This window comes from Zosterops lateralis, assembly GCF_965231275.1.
Source record: "Zosterops lateralis genome assembly, chromosome: 3".
Lineage (NCBI taxonomy): Eukaryota > Metazoa > Chordata > Aves > Passeriformes > Zosteropidae > Zosterops > Zosterops lateralis.
Window position 1 is genome coordinate 22,942,589 of NC_139764.1, and position 20,973 is coordinate 22,963,561.

Here is a 20,973-nt window from a genome sequence, read left to right on the forward strand (position 1 = left end):
AAATTGGTATTTGGTTTATGTTTGAGGGACCAAATGGCATCTGTCTTGTTCAAAACACTTTAAGGTGCTTTGGACATAAGTGTCATCAACACCAGAAGACAAGGCCTTGGCAGTCTCCTGGTAGCATTTCTCACTGACATTTCATCAACTCATACAAGCAACCTCCTGCCTCTCTTTCAAAGTCAGAGTAAGAAAAAAGCTCTGGGAGCTCATCAACTCTGGCTCCTTCAAACTGAAGGGTTTCATTAATAAATATTCCTGGTGCACAGCAAGGATGTCCAGGCACTGCTCACGAAGACCTGCTGCCAAACCCTGGCTACTTCACACCTCAGCAAAGGCGAGCCAAACCATGTGTCAGCTTTCAGGAACTGTTAATCATCACCTCCTACTGACTGCCTTCTACACTCATCTGCAAATCACAAACTGTCTCCCTACATTATTAGCTCAAAAGTGCAGTGTAAGCAAATTGCACCAGAACCCAAATAAATGCCATGAAGAATTCAGTACATAAACATGCATATCTGGATACTGTAAGTCTCAGAAAATCTGAATCTACATAATAGTCACTAAGCATCCCAGGATTAAAACATTTACATAGTTTTATATAGAGATAACCAGGACTGAACACCTAAAGAAAACTTTCCTGTCCTAGCAATGAATCAGGTTGGAATACCTGCATGTAATTACTGAAGCAACTGTAAAACCCAGGTATGAACATGAGAAGATAGAGACTAGTTTCAACTCTGTGTGTATAAACATTAATTTTAGGGCAAAACTATCAATTCTGAACCAATCATGGAAAAAGGCTGAGAATCACAGTTTCTTTCCATCAGTAAGGATTTGCAATGAAGGCAAGCATGTTAAATTTGTATCTTTGTTTATTTTGGGATGCTGCAGTTGGCAGATGTTATCTGTAATATTTTTTTCAGTTGGCTAATTATGAACCAGAAATAAATTCAAAGCTGAAATACTACATAATATAATAGGACAACTAATTCTGACTAGCCATTATACTGTACAACTAGTAAAATATAAACTTCATAATGAGAACATCCAGTCCAATGTATCCAGCTATTAAAGACTGTTGATGGCTATAGAGGAAGTGTCAAAAAGAGGTCAGTTTAAATTTAATGTTGGCAGAAATGATTCTCTACAAAAGCATGAATAATCTTCTAATTATGCTTTAAAGCATTAGCTCTGTCTTAACACTTACTGTTTATTTAGTCCTGAGAAAATGCTTAAAAGCCATGAAGCAATTTTAAGAAAACATTCGTAAACAGCTATTTTCTCTTGACAGACTATTTGGCTACAATTACGGATATTATGCCAAGATAATATATGTAATTCAATGAATCCAGACAATATTGAATCAAATCAAACCAGAATTATTTTCCATCACTTTGAAACTGAGCATTCAAGTCAGATGAACTTTCAATGTCATTTGACACTTCAGAAAAAAAACTTTATAAAATACAAACAGGTCTGAAAACCTATACGTCATTTCTGAGTAACCTCCTGACCTCTTACAGAAGGATCTCACAAACTGGATCTTCAAGAACATTATAGAAACCACAAATGTTTTCAATTAACTTTGTTAAAGGCATGATTTTATATAAGTCTTATTTAAATTCCTTCACATTTCATCCCTTTTCCAAGTCCCATATTTTGTAAAAGGAGATGAACTACCTTAACTCAACTTCTTCCAAAAATTACTCCATATATAACATCTACTCTAAATTTCAGGCTTAAAAAAAAAAAAAAAGGATTAAATAAGATTTTAGGAGATGGTTAAAGAGAGGGATGAATTAAAAAAAGTAATGACCAATCCTCATTTTGAAGTCTGAAATTCACTTTCTGTTGCTCACTCACACGTTCTTTTCTGTCTTTAAAAAAATGCTTGCTTTTGTTCCCCCAAAAAATACAGCAAAATTCTCTAGTAGTTTTTTACCAGGTGCTATTTGAAATCAGAATTCCTTGCAGTTCAGACCAGACAAATAATTCACTTGATCAAGTGAACAGAATTAGAAAGAACAAGATCACCTATTTCTCTTAGCTGTCCATCAGTAGTAAACTAACCAGGTATCTCTTGCTTGAAAACTAGCAACAGCTGCAGTCCTTATTATCCTGAGTATATATATGATTAATTATATATCTAAAGCATGTTCATAGTCTGTGTTTACTCTTGGGTGATTCTATGGTTTCTATGAATGAGAAAACAATAATGTGATCATTTAAAAATAAAATAGCATTTTCACTGTTTTGGCGCCTGAGCACAACGAAAGGAAAAACCTGTCAGCTTCTATGTGGGTTTCTGTTTAGAAGAGTCAGCTTAGGGGGGGAGAGCTACCACTTAGAAGAACCAGAAGGGGCAAAGAAAAGCTATGACTCAAAAGCCAAGGAGATGTATTACCCAAACAACTTTTATTGCTTTTTGGTGGACGTCATTTAGATCTTTTTTTTCTTAGTTCCCATAATCTCAGTAGTCACTTAGAAACCATCATAGCAGCATCTATGGGGAAAAGAGATCAAGTAGTTGAAATAATGATCATATAAGAGGGAGAAGCCAGCCAGGGGAGTCTGAGTGCTTTTTGCCACCTATGGAAAGAAAAAACAGATAACTGCTTGGTTTATGCTTGTAGGGTGCAGATAGTGATTCCTCCAGGAATAAACTCCTTTGTGTAGATGAAGGCAAAATGTTATTGAAGGTTATTTTCACCTGATTCTTCACTTCCTATTCAAAAGGGTCACTAATAGTTATTTTTATATAATAACAGGTAATTCTTTCATGCTACAGCTTGTGATGCACATTAATCAGGCTTCTTGCCAAATTAAATTAGTTTCTTCAACGTATGAAAGCAGTTAAACTTCTAATGACATTTTTCCCCTCTTTTCATCAACCTATTTTTGGAGCAAAATTTTGAGCAAAGTACTCAGGCCTAAAGAAAAGACACTTGAGCCTCAGGAATGGAAAACAGCCACGAGCCAAAATGTATTCACAAGAGAGCTATAGGGCAATAAGGTTTCATCTATGCACAAAAATACTTTCAAAGACGTAAACATGATGTTAAAATCTCCACCACTCCCTCCTGCATTTTAAAGTCACACACACACTGCTTTGTGTCTGCAGTTATGAGGGGTAAAAAAAGAAAATAAATCCATTTTTATGATTATTACTATGATTGTAGCTTCACTGTTGATAAAGGCAGTTCAGAAATAGGGACTCAGATTAACACTACACGCCTTGACAGTCCTGGTTTTTATTTATTACTGCTAGTATCAGAAATTAGGATTGTAAAAAAAAGGCATTCTATCAGTTTAAGTTATAACTCAAACCAGAGCTGCACACTAACACCAGGTACCAACTGGGGGCCATCTGCATATCAACCTTGGTATCTATACTGTACAGATGAAAAGACAGACATAGATTTGCACATCTATATAATATATTGAAGTATTTTAAAGTCCAGCAACTACAATTGGGTTGTGTGTGTATATATATATATAAAACCCCAAAACTCTTCAACACAAACGGTCCCCATTTTGCACACTTGGAAGCAGTTGAAAACCAATTCTTAAATTAACAAGTAATAACCAAGTACTTTAAAATGCTACTTGCACTACCTTCTCACACATAATTTACTACATAATAGCATACAGTAATAATATATATAGCTTACGATGCCTATCAAAGTACCCAATATCCAGTAAATTTAACACGAAAGGGACATTAATATTTCACACAATATTTGCCTGCCTTAAATAAAAAGGAGATGTAAAACCACTTCAAAGGCTGGACTGTTATTGTTTTTTCCCCAGCTTTCTACTGCATAAAATCAGTTAATCAGCCTCAAATATTTTCCTTTTTATAACCCAACAGCCTAATTTGCAAAGATTGCTCATAGAGCAATGGAAGAGAAAAGCATTTTTATAAAATTAGAAAATTACTGTAAACCACAAAGCTTGTTCCTGCAGCAAATACAGACATTTTTTTAAGTTATTAGTATTTCGAGTGGAAAACATTTCTTTAACCAGAAATTTATTCCAGGTTTGAAATACTGTTATGCACTAGGTTAAGTTAATGTTGTGATGTTTTAGGTAAAGCAAGCTTTTGAAATTATGTATGTGGCAATTTTTTTTTACTACAGCAAATTGAGCAATAAACATTCAATAGAGTTGAAAATCTAAGGTGTCCAGCTCTGAATGTGCAATACTAATAGGGTCAAATGGATACACAGGATTGTCCAGCTGGATAAAATTCTGAAGTGCTTGCAGTGGTTTTAGGGTATCTGCTTAGGAGGAAGCAGGTAAAATGTAAGCCAGGTCTGCTTCAAAAATCCAAGCAAAGATTCCAGCTAGCAAAAAAAACCTACCAGCAGGCCCCTATTCTTTTTAATAATCTCAAACTTCTTCTTTTGGCAGTCAAAATAACCAGCATGTGTTAAAGATCTAGAATTGCTTTTCCCTGAAGAACCAGCCTATAAAAAAGTCACTTCATATCTACTGTACATGTTTATTTTCTTCAACCATATATCCTGCAAATATTCACTCATCTGTACCTGAATCGCTGCCACATCTGTACCATTTAAAGGTTACATCCTGATGGCCTCAAACCTCATCAAAATACTCATTCCCAAAACAACTCCCAGACATCTCAATGTAAACAATCACATCTTCATACTCTGTTCTCCTGATAAAAGGGACTCAACCCTGATCCCTAGATTAACAGTGGGATGGAAAAGCACTTCTGGATAAAAAGCAAGTATCACACATTCTCTTGTCCATCACCCTGCCAAGCAGCACAATTTGTATTTCACACAACTTTTCCAAGTCGCCATCACCCAAAACATCTGGCAGCACTGGGCAGCTGACTTGCTGCATTTCCATGCTGCTGTGCATTCCCCTTGTCCATTTAACATAACAATTCGTTTACTCGGCTCTCAGACTTAAACCCAGAAGTCTTCTCAGAGAGGGCAGTGACATACATGCCTGTGTGTTCAGCGTCAACCACCTACTTGGGGTTGAGGACAGTACAGGCTGAACTTCATTGGGATTTTTCCTGCTAGTTTTCTGAGGCGAGACCACTAGACAAGCTAAAAAATTTAAAACAAAACAACACAAAAGTTGCTTTCATTCACCGCATACCATGTGATGATATCAGTGTCTGTTATCAACTTTCAAATCTCTCCATGTCACAATCATTTTAAAGGAAAAACAAGGACAGAGCAGGATTACCTTCCCTTAGACGCTCAACCACAAAGGTGAATCCGGTCGTTCGCGGGTGTAAGACGTACTCGTATTTTTTAAGTCCGTTCTTCTCAGCAAATTCATGACTGCGGGCTTTGGTATTGGCTGAGGAGAGAAGGAGAAGCACCACTTTGTGTTACTGTGCAAGCAGACCATGGATGAAATGGAATGATTACACGAAAGGAAAGGAACGGTACAACAGCAGCTCACACAGTATGGATGTGGAGGCAGACGCAAGTGTGCTTTCAGTTGGCCAGACCATGGTCTGAGGAAGAGTCATGTGGATTGCAAGAAAAGCCTTTTTACCCTCTCATTTAATTTAAGCAAATCATCAGCAAATCTTTTATACTTATCAAATGCAATCTGAAATTTATAAATTAATAGTTTAATACTTCCCTGTACACTTCAGTACCCATTCTACAGTAAAATATATTAATTGGCTCAATTGAGTTTGGGGTTTTTTTTCAACTCAAAGGCACGACATACAATAATGTAGATATGATACTATGAACAGAAATACCTTGAAGTCAGTGTTTAACCACATTAAACTTATTTCAGAAAGAAGGCATTAAAAAGAGGAAAGCTGTTAATCTAACACTTAAAATGGTATTTTACATGTTCATTCTGAACTCGCCACATTTTATTCATCAACCTGTGCTGCACACACCTACCCCATTTTACCTTTTTGACCAAGCACCTCAGTGCCACAACACACGCCTGCCACTGTACACAGAAGGCAGCTGGAAAGCACCGTGGTTAAACCCTATGACAAACGTGTTTCAAACCTCTGGTAATCAAAAACCTCTCATGAGAAAACCTTTCTCATGAAAAGAAAGGCTTTCCAGGGCTGCTGCTGCTGCTAAGAGAGGCCACTGAGCAAGGAAGACATGGACGTCAAAGCAAAAACTTCTGGAGACAGGTGGTGAGGGGGCAGTTTGTTGTCCTGTGATGTGAACAAGGCTCTTTGAAGCAGCCTTAGTGAACAGTCAAATGGACTTGGCTGGCTACACTCAGTTCTTTACTGTGGGTCCTGCTGTGCCTCCCCTGGGGCCAAAAGGCAATGGACATATGCAATGTTCCCTTGGCAACATGGTGAAAATCAATTTGATCAAATAACTTATTTAATAACTCATATTTATGAAGTTTTACAAGCGCTTAAAAGACAAAATCCCAGCAACAGATGTATGGAAAAAAAATCACTGCTTAAGCAATCTATTTTTTTTTTAAGTAGAGAAACCCCTTTTTTAAGGGTTCATAGTAAAGCTTGACAGAGATGGGAGATAAAGTAATGGAAAACATATCGCTGTTTAATCATTTAACAGAAGTGATACTTCGAGATAAATCCTTCCTTTTACAATCCTCATAATTTTTTCCTGTAAAGGCACAATAGCACAAGTGAACAAATCAACAGCAGTGAGAGATTTCCTTTTTGCTGTAATGCAACATTCCCCTACTTTTCTTTTTCCCCTAAATTATATGACCTCTTTATTTATCAAAAATGCTGGTCCCCCTCCTAAAGGTCTGTCTGCCAATTAATAAATGCTATAACATAGCACCATACTAAATACTTTTTCCCTGTGACCTACTGTTTCCATGCCTAAGAGTGCAAGCCTTCAAATTCACTGCACAGATTTCCTGACCATGTGATTTGTTGGAAAGGAAAGCCGTTGCACAGTAGCCAAGCAAGTGATTCAGCAAAGAAGATTCAAAGATTTAATTCTTGCCAAATTGCCAAAACGTACAAATACTTGAAAAATATTACAACTTCGAAAAACATTGCTAAAATTACAGAATGTGTGAAATACTAAAATTACATTTGGCTATGTAACTTAAATTTATCTTCCCTTGGACATATACATTATGTCTTTAACCACATGGTCAGAATATCTGCTTTTGTCTGCTCAACTACTACTCCATTCAATACTGCAAATGACTATTCTGAATCAGCAAAGGAGGACTTGCCTTGCAGATTCCCACTGCAATGGCAAAACTTGCAAAGTGAGCCATGAGCCACACTTGGAATGGCTGAAGAGGCAACAGTAATCTGGTAATTATTAAATGTTCCTCAGATTCTGCCTCTTAGGTGCACCAGTACTAGATCAAGAACTAAAAATATTTTCTAAGAAATTACACTGATGACCTATGATGTTCCTATAAAAAATACCTATATCAAGAGTTCCTTTCCAGATTCTGGGATGACCCAAGTAAAATGTTTTAAATTAATTTATCACAAAAGTTCTTAAGGTAATGTATCGTTGTTTCCAAAGAACAGAAGTATCATCTTCTTCATTTTCTGCATATCCAAGTTTGGGTTTCACTTCAGAAAATTTGCAATCTGCAAATCAAGTCAATCAGAGCTTTGAGACACAAGTGCCATATAAATATACATAATGTTAAGCAGTCTGAAAAAATAATTCTAAGTTTTACGCATCTCAAACTGCACACAGTTAATGAGCACTCAGAAAAACTCTCTCTGTGTGTCTGCTCACTAGCATTTTACTTCAGAGGGAGCATGAAAATGAACTCCTTGGTGTTTGCAAAACGCTCCTACTTGTACCAAAGGATAACTGAGGAGTGAAAGGGAACTTATGTTCTCTGAGTAAAACCTAATTGATGCTGCAAGAAAAATCTGGGACCTCCAGTGCCCACTGCCTTGAAGTAATCATCTTCAAACTTCCCCTTACTACTTGGAAAGAACTCATTGTAAACATCTGCAACACATCTTCCAAATTTCCCTTTACTACCCTGCCTTTCTGAAATGTGTGAACAGCTGGACATCGGCACACTGGCCAACAGTGTTCAGCTATTTCCTGACATTTGTATGCCTGTCTTGCCTCTGGACTGTAAGTTTTATATAACAGAGACTGTTCCCCTCCCCTTTTGCATGACCCTAGTGTAATGGGATTTTACAACTAGAATAATGCTCCCAGCTAATACAACGATCATTGTCATCTGGAAAAATCATCTCCCTCTCCCCTTCCTAACAACTATAAAGCCACAGGTTTTGTGCATTAAATATTATTTATTATAGCAAGTCAGGAAGGTCAATGTACTTTGATGATATACTGAAAGCAAGGGTAGTATAACTCTCCACTCTACAAAAAATGTAGGAATGATGCCTTTCCTCCCCCTCCTGTAATCCTGGCATTGGAAATAAACCAGTTTCTTACTCTTTTACTACTTATGACTAAATGGTCTGACTGCCATCTCATCCAGTGTAAGGACCTTGGTGACCACTGCTGGTTGGGATCCTTGTGCCAGACACCAGTGCCCAAACTTCTGAGGGGAGATTCAGAGCAAATTTTGCTGTGCTCAGAACCAGAGCCAACAAAAGGCAGAACATGCAATGCTCCCCATTCTATGAAACCTCGAGGTTAGAAAACCGATCCAGGAAATTAGAAACCCATTTTTATATCCTCTGCAACTTGAGGGAATTCACACAACAAATGCCTCTTTAAAATCCCTTAATCAATAGACCAGGCTGCACTGTCAGTGCTGCAAAACTTATGCAGATGTCTTACTGTTCCACAGGCTGGTTTATAACAGTCTTAGGTGGAATAATAAAAAAATGTGAAAGATGCCTAACAACTTCCTTAAAAAGAGGAAACATATGTTCTTTTCTTCCAAACTACCAACACAAATAGCATCAAGTAGGTCTTGAAAAACGGCCTGGAAATGCACTTGGTTTGCCTCAGTCTCAGAAGGCCACTCACATCATTCGGTTGGCTACAGGTAATGTTCCCTATCACCAAATCCTCTGAAAAGCTGAGCAAGTGTTGCTTTCCAGGAACAAGTATTTTCTTTCTTACAATGTATTTAGCTGAAAGCAAATTTACTCCCCAAGTTTTTACTCATCACTCCTATTAGGAGTATTTTAACCCACTGGTTCTATTCGCTTTTAGAGAATAAGGAGAAAAAATTATTTTTATGGAAAGCTGCCAGTTTACCAATTGAGGGAGATGTGAGACATTTCCAGAGGTGCTTCATGCTCTATCTCTTCAGGTCTCGCACCAACTTGCCTCTCCTTCATTGTCGCCTTCAGATAATGCATGCAGCCTCTCAGAGTATGTTCTTTGGGTACAACCATCCAGTTTGAGCCTTTAGACACTTCTGTAGAGCGACTATCAAATTTTACAAAAAGATAAGAATTTAAGGATTCTGGCCAAATTTTTTTTTTTTTTGGTGGTTCTGTGCCACCTCTGGTAAATAATTTGATTACATTTTTCCCATTTTTCTCCAAATCTCATTTGCCTCACTCTAAAATTACTGGAAAAGCTGAAAGTCAGCACTTTCTAGAAGCACCACACTTCAAAATTTCATTTGAAGTAGCTGAAGGAAGATATGATGGTAACCCATTTCCTTGATTTTTGAGTTACAGATTTTAAAGAAATAAAGCTGCTTTTGCTCCTGAAAAGCTTTGCATAAAATGAATGAATTTAATTTTTTTTGGAAAATAATATTTTTAGTTTGTGAGCTGAAATTTGATATTAAGTACTACCTTTTCCTTTAATTTCATTTGTGATAAAAGCATGCTGATAAAAACATGCATATTCTTCTATAACTTCAAGTACTCTCAAATTATATTCATGCCAGATAGTGAAATAATAAATGAATATGCCAAAAGTCTCTCATATTAAATAAATAAATAAAATCCTCATTTATCTATTAGAGATTTGCATAGAAATGATAAAGCTTTATTGGCTCACAGTTAATATTTTGAGAAAATATGAAGCAATTTTTCTCACTTGTGCTACTTTCAAACTATTGCATGTTAGACCAACCCCTACCAGTGCTTCTTATCAATATTTTCTTTGTACTTCCAAAGCATACTACATTTACTAGAAAAGTTAAAAATCCAACTGCAGTTCATTTTTACCTCCTGTCGTCCACATCACATCATTCCTGCCAAAATGTGAACTTCAGCAAGCTTTCCTACTTGATTTTTAGTTGTTCCTTAAGGAAAAAAGCTCTGTGCAATCACACTCTGTCCACCTGTTTGTTCCCCTTAACTTTTGAAACTCTTGTCCCCTGCAAATAAAGTTTATCAGGCACAAGAGATTCAAAGATAATCCAGCCCCGCAGAAGCTTTAGAAAACACTGGGTAAAGAGAAGCTTCTGAGAGTAGAGATGTGACTAAGGGAGAATCCAGGGCAGGGTCCATGGCTGTTGGTGTGCCAGGGCTCTCAGCACAGCATGCAGAGCCCACAGGGTGACACAGGCCAGGGGCAGCCACAGCAACGACACCTCTTGCCAAGGCAGCGGCAAGAGCTTTGTGGAGGAAACTTCACACGGAAGGGAACACACAGAAAAGGAGCACTTGGCATGAGGAAAGGACCACGTACAGGGATGCACACACAAATCCAGAGCAAATGAGGCTTCACCAGGCACAGAGCAACGCAGCAACTTTTTTTTTTTTTCTGTCATTGCTTTCTGAAGAATTGCTACAAACAATCTTGTAAGGAACAGCAAGAGAAACAAAAGAACGGGCAATATGGTGGGTTGTATTCCAGCTTTCTGGAAGCGTGAGATTCATTCATGGTTGTTTTGTTTTCTTCAGGGCTTCAGAAAGTCTGCCCACATGTTTACCTGCTGAGGGCTTCTTTTTAAGCAATTACAATAAAATACCTTTGAGCTTTAACCTTCAAGTACTCCAGAGTGAAAAGATGGCCAACCTATCAGAAATAAGTATACAATTACATAATTATTACCTCAGCCCCTATGCAATCCAGCCTGCGAATACAATGTTCAGGGTTCATGACATTACTATTTCTAAAATTTATTTATGTAGCATCTTCCACAGCAAAGTACTTCACCACATTAAAGTCAGGCAGTAGCCCATATATAAATACAGTCTTATTTTAGATTTCTTTGAAATTTCATTCTCAAATACCTTAAAATATTATAAAGAGGAGCAAATCTATCATAGTCACAGGGCCACTGAGAGGATAAAAAAATGACAGCAGCACAAAGCTGCACAGCAATTCTGCTATTCAGTGATGTAGAATGTTGTTCTTCATTTTAAGCACCAGAGGAATTTTGTTTTCAGAACTAAATTAGCAGTTTTGCCATTTGTTCAGAAAACAAGAGTCACTGCCTCTATTTTTGCAAAATGTTTCCTAGAATTTTGAGCAACTGTTCAGAAAAAACACAGTTTATTTCTTATTCTAAAGGATGGAACATGAAGTTGCAACAGGTCCTAATATGTCAATAACACAAGAGTTTTCTGAAAATAATTTCTTCAAAATGGTACATATGTTATGTTCTACCATTCTCATATGGCATAAATTTACTGCTTGGACAGAATTAGTCAAGGGATTTTTTTTCCTGTCTCCTACAGTATTTTAAAATGTATATTAAGCAATATTTCCTGTGAAGACAATCAAAGAGGGAGAGTTTTTTACTTCCAGAGAAAAAATCCCAGGGTTCTGTCCATCTCTATTCATCCTTTTATGCACAGATGTAAGGTCCAAGTGGTATTCAATAGTTGATGGCAATTTAAGAGTGGTAAACACGGTACAGTTTAACATGTCAGAATCCAGCACAGCAGTGCCCCTGTTGTATTCCCTATTCATCACTCCATCCTTCCCACCATTCTGCCTCCACCTGGGCCACTCACACCCACCTGTGGTGGCCTCAGCAGAACAGCACAGTTAGTACATCTTCACTGGGCATTGTGAAGTTAAAGAGAACATGTTACATGGGTATAAAGAAGGGAAATCAGAACAGCAGAATTATTTTACCAAAGGGAAAAAAAATCTGTCAACAACCTGTGTTCAAAAAGATTTGTGTTCAACTAGATTTTTTTTGATTAATTAAACTTGTTCCCTTGAGTTTCTAAGTGGATGGTATCAACAGCATATACCCAAGTTCAGACTAAGTCATTTATATCAGTAACTACAGCACAGAGAAAACCCTGTATTTCCTTAAGCAGCTTTACATTCAGATGGGAGCATCCTCACTACTGTCTTTTGATGTCTGCAGCACAAATGTTAACACACTGTGGCAATCTCAGTCCTCAGCCAAATCTTTTTTAAAGCTGCAGTACAAAGCTTCCTCAATTCTTTAAAAATGTGTTGTCTCTCTGGAACTCCTCTAGAGATTAGATTCCTCTAGAGATAGAGGAAGGCATCCATAATTTATGGAATAAATTCTAAACAATCCAATTCTTTCAGCTATCTTGAGATGGAAACAGCTGTTCAGAGAGTGTGAGTGCTCTAAGAAGGTGTTTCCTGACTCCATGACTAAGATAAAGATTATACCTCATAATTTAGAGCTAGGAGGAGACAGTCCCTCATGAATTCAAAGAAAAAAAAAAAAAGTTGAAGTGAGATAATTTCATAGAATCATAAATGGTTTGGGTTGGAAGGGACTTTAAAAATCATCTCATTCCAACTCCTTGCTGTGGGCAGGGATACCTTCCATTAGACCACGTTGTTCAGATCTCCATCCACCCTGACCTTGAACACTTCCAGGGATGGGACACCCACAGCTTCTCTGGGCAACCTGTGCCAGTGCCTCACCACTCTGAAGAAAACTCCATCCTTCTTCCTAACTTCAGATACAGGATAACCAATTCAACAAGAGGTATCATGTGAAGCAGTCCAAGGATGTTCAATGCATTTATCCTCTTTAAGGAAGGCTAATCAAGTGATGACAATTCCCTACAATGTGATAGCATCTGCATACTACATACATACCCATTTTAAGCATATTTGGAATACAGAAGAAGAAATAGCACCATATGCTAGTTATTTTTATACCATGTCTAGTACTTACTGATGTGGCTTTGCAATAAATTATGATTTGAGAATATCTGCAATGGAAAGCATAGCAAAAATCTTTTAAATAAGCTAAAAGTTAAAAGCTTAATTGCAATTGATTTTCTATTTAAAGAAAATGCTTATCAAATCAGGCATCATGTTGGAGGCATGAACCACCACAGAACATTCATACAATATTTGCTTTTATAGGCACTTGAGTTGTCTTCAACAACTTCAACATTGATTAACAGCTTCCTAATGATGCCATAAGATACCTGTATTAAGGTAGATATTTAATTAAAAATTAATACTACAGTGTCAAAGTCATTACATTTACTCCTATGATAATCTCAGCATTTGTTTGACAGAGATATTTCCCTTATAGAGGCAGATACAAACTGTTTACAGTGCTTACATGACCTAAGGAACAATTATCTTCATGTTGTCCTCTTAAAACATTAGGCAAGAAATCAAATAGAATCATTAGTCCTTTTCAATCACTCCTTCATAGGTAAGAAATGATTTTGTCACAGTAATACAGGGTCTCGACACCTGCTTTTGCTAATGCAGTGTATGTACAGTACTGACCAATAAAAAGCAGTGTCAATCATCAGATGCTTTGCAACTTAAATTATTTCAGAAAGACTAGCAAAGTGTCCCAGTGGAACTACCTTTGTGCGTCTCACATGAATCAGCACATCGTTTGATCATTTACTATCCTTTCTACTGCCCATGAGAACCAAGTCTTGCTCCTGCCTTGGACTTTCTTAAACTCTTTCCATAAACAACAAAGAATTTCCATGTTGAACATTCCCTGAGAAGATGACAAATGCAGCCTACCTGTGAGATCAGTTCCCTCTGGAAAGATGAGGAGTTGTAGTGGTTCACGAATGTCACAGAAATAATCCAGCATTTTTTCAAAGTGATTCTTGTCCTCTTCCCACTTTCTCTGAACAAAAACAAAGGCTGCAACCTGCATTGCCCACCCTAGAGTTTAAAAAAACACACCTTTAGCAACATTTCACTCTGATACTTCCACAGTGTTTGTTATTCTAAAGAATTTTATAAATCACGTTAGACCCAATTTGCTGCCCACCTGTCCTCAACTCTGAGAGTGCTTCATTACCTTGTAAAAAGAGTTCTGGATCAGTAAAAAAAAGAAGACATAAATGCATTCAAAACTCAAGTTACCAGACCAAGGATAGCGTCAATGCTGTCCTGAAACAAGGTTGTGGTGAGGTGGGGGTTGACCTCTTCTCCCAGGTAACATGAACCAGGATAAGAGGAAATGGTTTTAAGTTGCGCCCAGTTTAGATTGGATATTAGGAAAAATTTCTTCACCAAGAGAGTTGTCATGCTAGCCCTGGGAACAAACTGCCCAGAGAAGTGTTTGAGTCACCCTCCCTGGGAGTATTTAAAAGCTGTATAGATGTGCTCAGACTTGATAATCTTAAAGGTCTTTTCCAACCTAAACAATGCCATGATTCTTTGAGGTGAAGCATTTAAAATCAGAAAGTATCTGTTCCTTGGAGGGCTTTATTACATATACCTCCTCATAATTTTCATTATTCATAGAAGAAAATACCAAGCCTTTCTTTACACTTGATTATAGAATAAAAAATCCAAATCATATATATTTGTTTGTATTAATACACACAAAATTTGAAGCCTGGCATCAAACTGACAGTGTAATGCAGTGAAGTAAGTGCAACTGCTGCTGAGCCTGCAGTTTAGGGGTCACACCCCATTATCTTCAGTAAGTATTCTTGGCTCTTTTTGTCACAAATATATAGTGCACAGCATATCACATAATATTACAAGCTCTGTCCATTAGCTCAGACAGCAGGATGAAAAAACAGGGCTTCAGCTCCACCATATGCCTGAGATGCTCCCTTCCTAAACAGGGCTCAGATGAGCATGACATTGCCTTGCCACCGCACTTGGAGAGCTTGTAACTCATCAGAAAACCTGCTGAGAGATCCTGCACATCAAAGAGAAAACATCACAGCTGCCCATTCTCCTCTTTGCTCACCACCATTCTCAAAGCCTATTTTTCCTTTGCTGGTGACTTACAGCATGTTATTCTTGCCCTTCATTTCAGCTCCTCTTTAGAGGATTCCTTTATATTCTGTTCATAGCAGTATCTCATAAGGACCATATGCTAGAAAACTACTTATTGAAGTCACTCATTTCTCAATCAACTTTCTAAGTCAGTCAGCCTGGACAACACATTAACTTGCTGCATCATCTCTTCTGTATTGGTTAGAAACATTAATTGCACTGTTAAAGATTTGTGACCTGTGTCATGGGGTAAATGCTTCTAATTTTAAAATCAGTTAAACAGATGGAACATGAATAACTAATATGTGGTCTGCAATCTGCACCTAGTGCATCTCAGATGTCCAGATAATCAATGATATTCAGATAACTGAATACTAGAAGTGGTTATATGACTTAAGAAAAGAAATGCCCAGAATGTAGTCTCAGCAAATCTTTTCATATTTGCATACTATATTCGTGAACAGCTCTTTGGAAAGGAAACTCAGCTTTGACCACAACATTTTATGTGCATTTATGCACCTATCACATTCCCACATTTTCAATATTAAGAAATGTCAGTATAGCTTTATTAACAGAGGCTACCCATGTTTAAACAAACTGTCTTCAGGAAAAAAAAAATAAAGGCACATTTTACAGTAACTTTAAAATAACTGATGTAATTTAACTACGCTATCTTTTGGCATGTAATAATCTCCTATTGTTACAACACACGGCACAAAAATGGCACAAATACACTAGTATTTGAAATTGAACTAATGAGGGCTTCATTGCCACACTAGTGTTATATAAAGAGGACATTTTTTCATACCAAATGGTGCCCAAGCATTTAGTTCCTCTAGATGATAGGTGGAGACTGCACAAAGCTGCATCAGGGGAAGTTTAGATTGGATACTAGGAGAAGGTTCTTCACTGAAAGGGTGGTCAGTCACCACAGCATCTCACCTAGCAGAGTTCAAAGAGCACTTGACTGATGCTCCTGATCATGGTTTGGCTTTAGGCTGCCCTGTGAGGAGCAGGGAGTTGGACTTGATGGTCCTTATGGGCCCCTCCCAACCTGAGATATTCTGTGATACTTCATCGGTACCAAATTCATAAAAATGCACAATGCAAAGGACAAAATCCCTCTGAGCAGAAACAGATGCCTTGAACCATACCATTTACAGATGCTCCACAGGACAGAGTGGAAAAATACAGAGATTAGGAAAGTTCTACTGTGGTTTCAGTGTTTTCCAATCCTTCTTAGCCCTCAGCCCAGACCTTTTGTATATTTTACATACACAGGACATTACACCCAAGTTAGTATATGGAAACCTGTATCGTGCTAAGCCATTTTATTGTGTAGTATCACACATCAGGCCTAAATTATTCAGTTCTTGTGTTCTCATTGCAGCATAGTCTGTAGGCTGAAAGAATGGAAGCAAAAAGCAAAATAAACACTCACTTAAGGAAGCCTGCTGATACTTTCCCAGGTCAGCAGCTCCTTAGGAGTGATTCTGGTCCATAACAAAGGGAATATGGAAAAAGCTGCCAGATCTCATCCTCTCTGCTACCCTTCTTCATGCAGCACAAGGCTTTAAATTGTATCAAAACTTGCACATAAACTCACTCTAGCTATTATTCTTCAACAGCACTGTGAGCATCATGTTATAAACACCTTTAGCTACTAACAAAAGATGCTGCTTGGGTGACTTGTACTTTACCTGACTAAACTGCATAAAGCAGAGGATAGAGTGAAGTAGTTTCCCATTCCTGCTCTAAGTGGTGGTGTTATATATGGGCTATGAATAATTAAACAGAAGCAGTAATGTAATGACAGTACGATATCAGGGAGAAGGAGTGGGAAAGGAGTTGTGAGGCATCCAGTTTTTAAGATAAACAACAGGTTTGATTTTCTAACCTTTCCAATAAATAACATGCAGTGTTCTGGAAGAATATGTCCATCTTTAAGTGTATATCTAATTAGATACAACAGTCCTGACTGTTCAAATAAGAAGAGATTATCCAACAGATGGATGACTAAGAGTAAAGGACACAGGTTTCCTCCCGACTAACCCCAGCACAGCACGCTGGGCCAGGCTATTTTACCATCTATGCCAGTGGAAAAATTTCCACATTTGCTCATGCTTCAAGGCCTCCAGGCAACAAAACTGTGAATTCCTGATTTCAATAAAGCCCTGGTTCATGCACCAGTGGGGACAGTGCCTGCTGTTCACATGTCTCACCACCATAACAGAGTCAAGTGGGAAAGGAAATCCCACTTTTGCCTGCCTTTTGCAAGAGCAAAAGCAGCTCTTGCTCTGATTTCCATTCCAGTGTGTCTGCATTGTGGTGCTGCAGAAACAACATGCTACAAGTCCAAGACATGATGTGGGAGCCAAATGGGAATGCGTGGGAAAACAGAAGGAATTCAGTAAATCAATGGGCAGAATGAAAGGTTTTGCTAATCAGTTATATTTATGAAAAAGCAGCAGAAGGCAGTCCCTTCTAATGTGCAGCCTGCAGTAAGACTTGCTATTCAGTTTAGGTCAACGTACTGTTCGACAAAATGAAATACATTTTGCTCTCTTTGCACAGCGTTTCTGGTTGTCAAAAAGCTCTTGGACAACAGGAATTTTCCTAGCAAAGGCAGCATTTACTTGACTGGGGAAAAATAGTTGCCTTTGGATTTGCAGATTCCTAAGAAATCACTGATGACAAGAACACAGAGAGAAATAGCAAAGCTAAAGAAACGATAACAATGCACATCCATTTCTTTGCTAAAATAATCTTATCGGAGCCGACATTTTGGATGACGAGCATTGCTTGGAAAGGAATACAAAAAGCATCAGATTGCACAGCTCTTGTTCCAAATTGCCAAACAGCAGTGCAAAAACCTACCAGAGAGAATAGCTAGCCACATTGACCTTTGAATCAACTTTTCAGAGCTGAAAAAATAAACAAGCAGTTTAAAATCTCTAGGAATACAGACACAGTAATGATATGTATCCTATCAGGACATAATTCTGTGCAGAAAAAAAAGCGCTTGCACAAAAAGAAAAGCCAGCTATTGAAATAAAGAGATGTGCTGTACATCAGAATTTCCTTACTGCCTTGGGGATAAAGAGAACTACAGCTTATGCAGGTCGAGCATTTGCAGCATTGTATTAAAAATGCTAGATCCAAGCTTTTTAAATTCTAAGGCCCTGCACTTCTATCTTCCACACCCCGAAATCCTTCAGAAGAAAACAATACCCAAAGCTGAAATTTCCTTAGTGTGTTTTCATTGCAAAGGCAATTTGGAAGTAAGTAGATACCGAAGATGGATGTGACAATAAACAAAAGGGAGAAAGAGCTGAGTTGTGCCAAAAAAAAGGTCTTTGTTTGGTTTTGTATCACAATTTTATGTACATAACCTCAGTAATTAGATATCCCCCGAAATGTCACATCTGAAAGAGGGATATTATGGTTGATACTGAAAGCAAACATACACACACACCCCTCAAGAAAATGGTATCTATGTATGCTATCTTGGCAATGTAACACAACAATTAATGATAGTAAACCCCCTGCAAACAAATTCAGTAAATGATTCAAAATTACAGAGACAAGTAGGAAGGTAAAAGGCCTAACTATGGGGTTTGCTATTATATTCATTCATCCTCTCGCTTTTCTACAACTGGATTATTCACTGTTTTTTCATAGCACTATCTTGATCAAAAATAAACGCCTTATTCAGTGTGCCTGTTTTCAACAGGGGTCTGCTCCTGATCAGGGCTTTTGAGGCATCAGGGAACCAGACATCCAGGCTCAATAAGGGAAATCACTTGGAAGCTCATGATCTCACTGTAAACAAATAACTGGGCCCATTAACAGTTTGTTACTCCAAGTGTTTTGCTGCATAAAATTACCACAAGGCAACAAGTGTGCAGTTCTGAACGTTCCCTATTTCAAAGATCTGTGGGTACTGAAAAGATGCTGGCACACAGAAAATCCCACAGGAAGCCAGGGCGTAAGGTTACAGTGCATATACACCACTGAGTTTCAATCAGAATAGACTCATAAATGCATTTCTGCAAATTCAATTAGAATTGGGCATTTTGCTGTTGCTCCTACTTCCTAGATAGTTTTATGTCTAAAAGCCCAAAGCAAATTAATTTTTTTTATATATATTTAATGTAAGGGTTTGAGAGCAGAAACTAGGAAAATAAAGAAAACATTGCTTCTTGAAACAATCTTGTAAAGTACAATCTCTGCTCCTGGCAAGTTTTCTTTAACCATGCTTGTTTCCAACAATTTAGTTAATAGGAGTATAATGACTTGAATGATTACTATCTGATTGGGTGAATTCTTTAAGCAAATTATAAGATAAACTAAGAGATAAAATTCACAAATACAAATTCACAGTAGTGCTCCTGGTTTTACAGTGAATCCTCTGATTCAGTCTATTTGTTAATTTGATTCAATCTGTGAGGTGTCAATTTAAAAACCATCATGCTTTTGCTATTGCCTTGCCCTAGCAGACTTTGAACATTAATCTACATTTGTTTTAAAACTATTTTTACAGTCATGTCCAGTTTATATATTTCATATATATATATCTCTATGTAGTTTACCATGCATTCTACAGAATATCATCTCTTTCAATGTATGTGGAGCCAAACCAATGGTTTTTTTCCTTACTAAAACAATTAACAAACAGCAACCTTAGAAACACAGATTTTCAAGGTAAATTAAAAAAAAAAACAAAAATTCTGATCTTGCTCCGATTAGTTATCTTTAGCTTCCCCATAGTTCTCATGCATTTATTTCAGTATCAAATTTTTCTAAATTTTATGTTCATTTACGTCACATTAACATTTTCTGCACTTCCTTTACTCTGCTTCCTTCTCTTGTGGAGGAATATAGGATGTGCCAGTACAAGCCCCTGCTTTAGCTTACTGTTTACTTAGAACACAATCAGAAGCTTCTTCAAACAAGGTTTGCCATACGAGATTTCCTTGTCAGGGCAAGAACAATGTTGTCAACAAGTTAGTCAGACACGGTGGCCTACGTCTCACCTGTGAGGATGTAAGTTTGGAACCTTCTAGAAAGAATATTCCATTGAAGAATTGGTATCTCTCAGCAAAGGAACAGACACAGAGCATGTGAAAGCATGTGGGAAAAACTCACTACAGCACTAGCCAGATATGTGTGTATATAAAGCACCCAGAGACATACCATCTTCTTGGAAAATACTCTTTCAATATTCAGTGCCTTAATCGTGGTTCAGAAGGATGTTATTTGGACACTTCATATTCAAAAATTCATTTCATTTCCTAAATTATGCCGTTTTTATAGAATATGGATAATTAAATTATTAACTCTACCATTATATTAGTGCTACTTACAAAATGTTATAAATGTCATTACAGGCTATTAAACCTCTTCAATTACAGTATGCATCTTAAATTTTATTTTGAATTTTATTTGATTTGATGCACTGTGTAAAACCAGAATAACAGAACAGAACATAATATCACTCAAAAGTAAAGCAAACTAAAGCAAAGGCTCTGGGATGGCTGGAAAGTAGCTTTTTCTGATGCATTTTAAAAATACATCAATACAGAGAAACAGCACATGAAAACCTAAATAATAAAAAAGATGACTCTTGCCCAATATGTATCTGGAGAAAAGCCCCACGTCACTTCAAAATCTCCAAAGACATGAAGAAAAAACCTCCAGTTGTGAGACTGTGAGGCAAAACAAGCAGGCTCTACCAAAGAGTGAGACTCTCCCATGGATGTGTCATCTGAACTGCCAGCCAGGAATGGAGAGAGATTCTACAACAAAATACCTCTTCCAAAGGCCTGCATCCTCTTCAGATGCTTCACCTCCTCCATGGAGGACAATGAAAAGAACCCAGGCTGAAGAGCTGAACTGTACAGATGTT

The 20,973-nt window shown here is 37.5% G+C and overlaps 1 protein-coding gene across 3 annotated transcripts in view; it reads right to left on the reverse strand.

Annotated features, from left to right (window-relative positions):
* The window catches only part of LCLAT1 (lysocardiolipin acyltransferase 1), a 168,940-nt gene that overhangs the window by 45,422 nt on the left and 102,545 nt on the right, over positions 1-20,973 (reverse strand). For all 3 annotated transcript variants that reach the window (XM_083857689.1, XM_083857687.1, XM_083857688.1), the window contains exons 4-5: positions 13,845-13,991; positions 5,233-5,349 (exon numbers count right to left, since the gene is read on the reverse strand). In XM_083857689.1, coding sequence (XP_083713815.1) covers positions 5,233-5,349; positions 13,845-13,991 — 264 coding nt within the window. The remainder of the gene's footprint in view (positions 1-5,232; positions 5,350-13,844; positions 13,992-20,973) is intronic.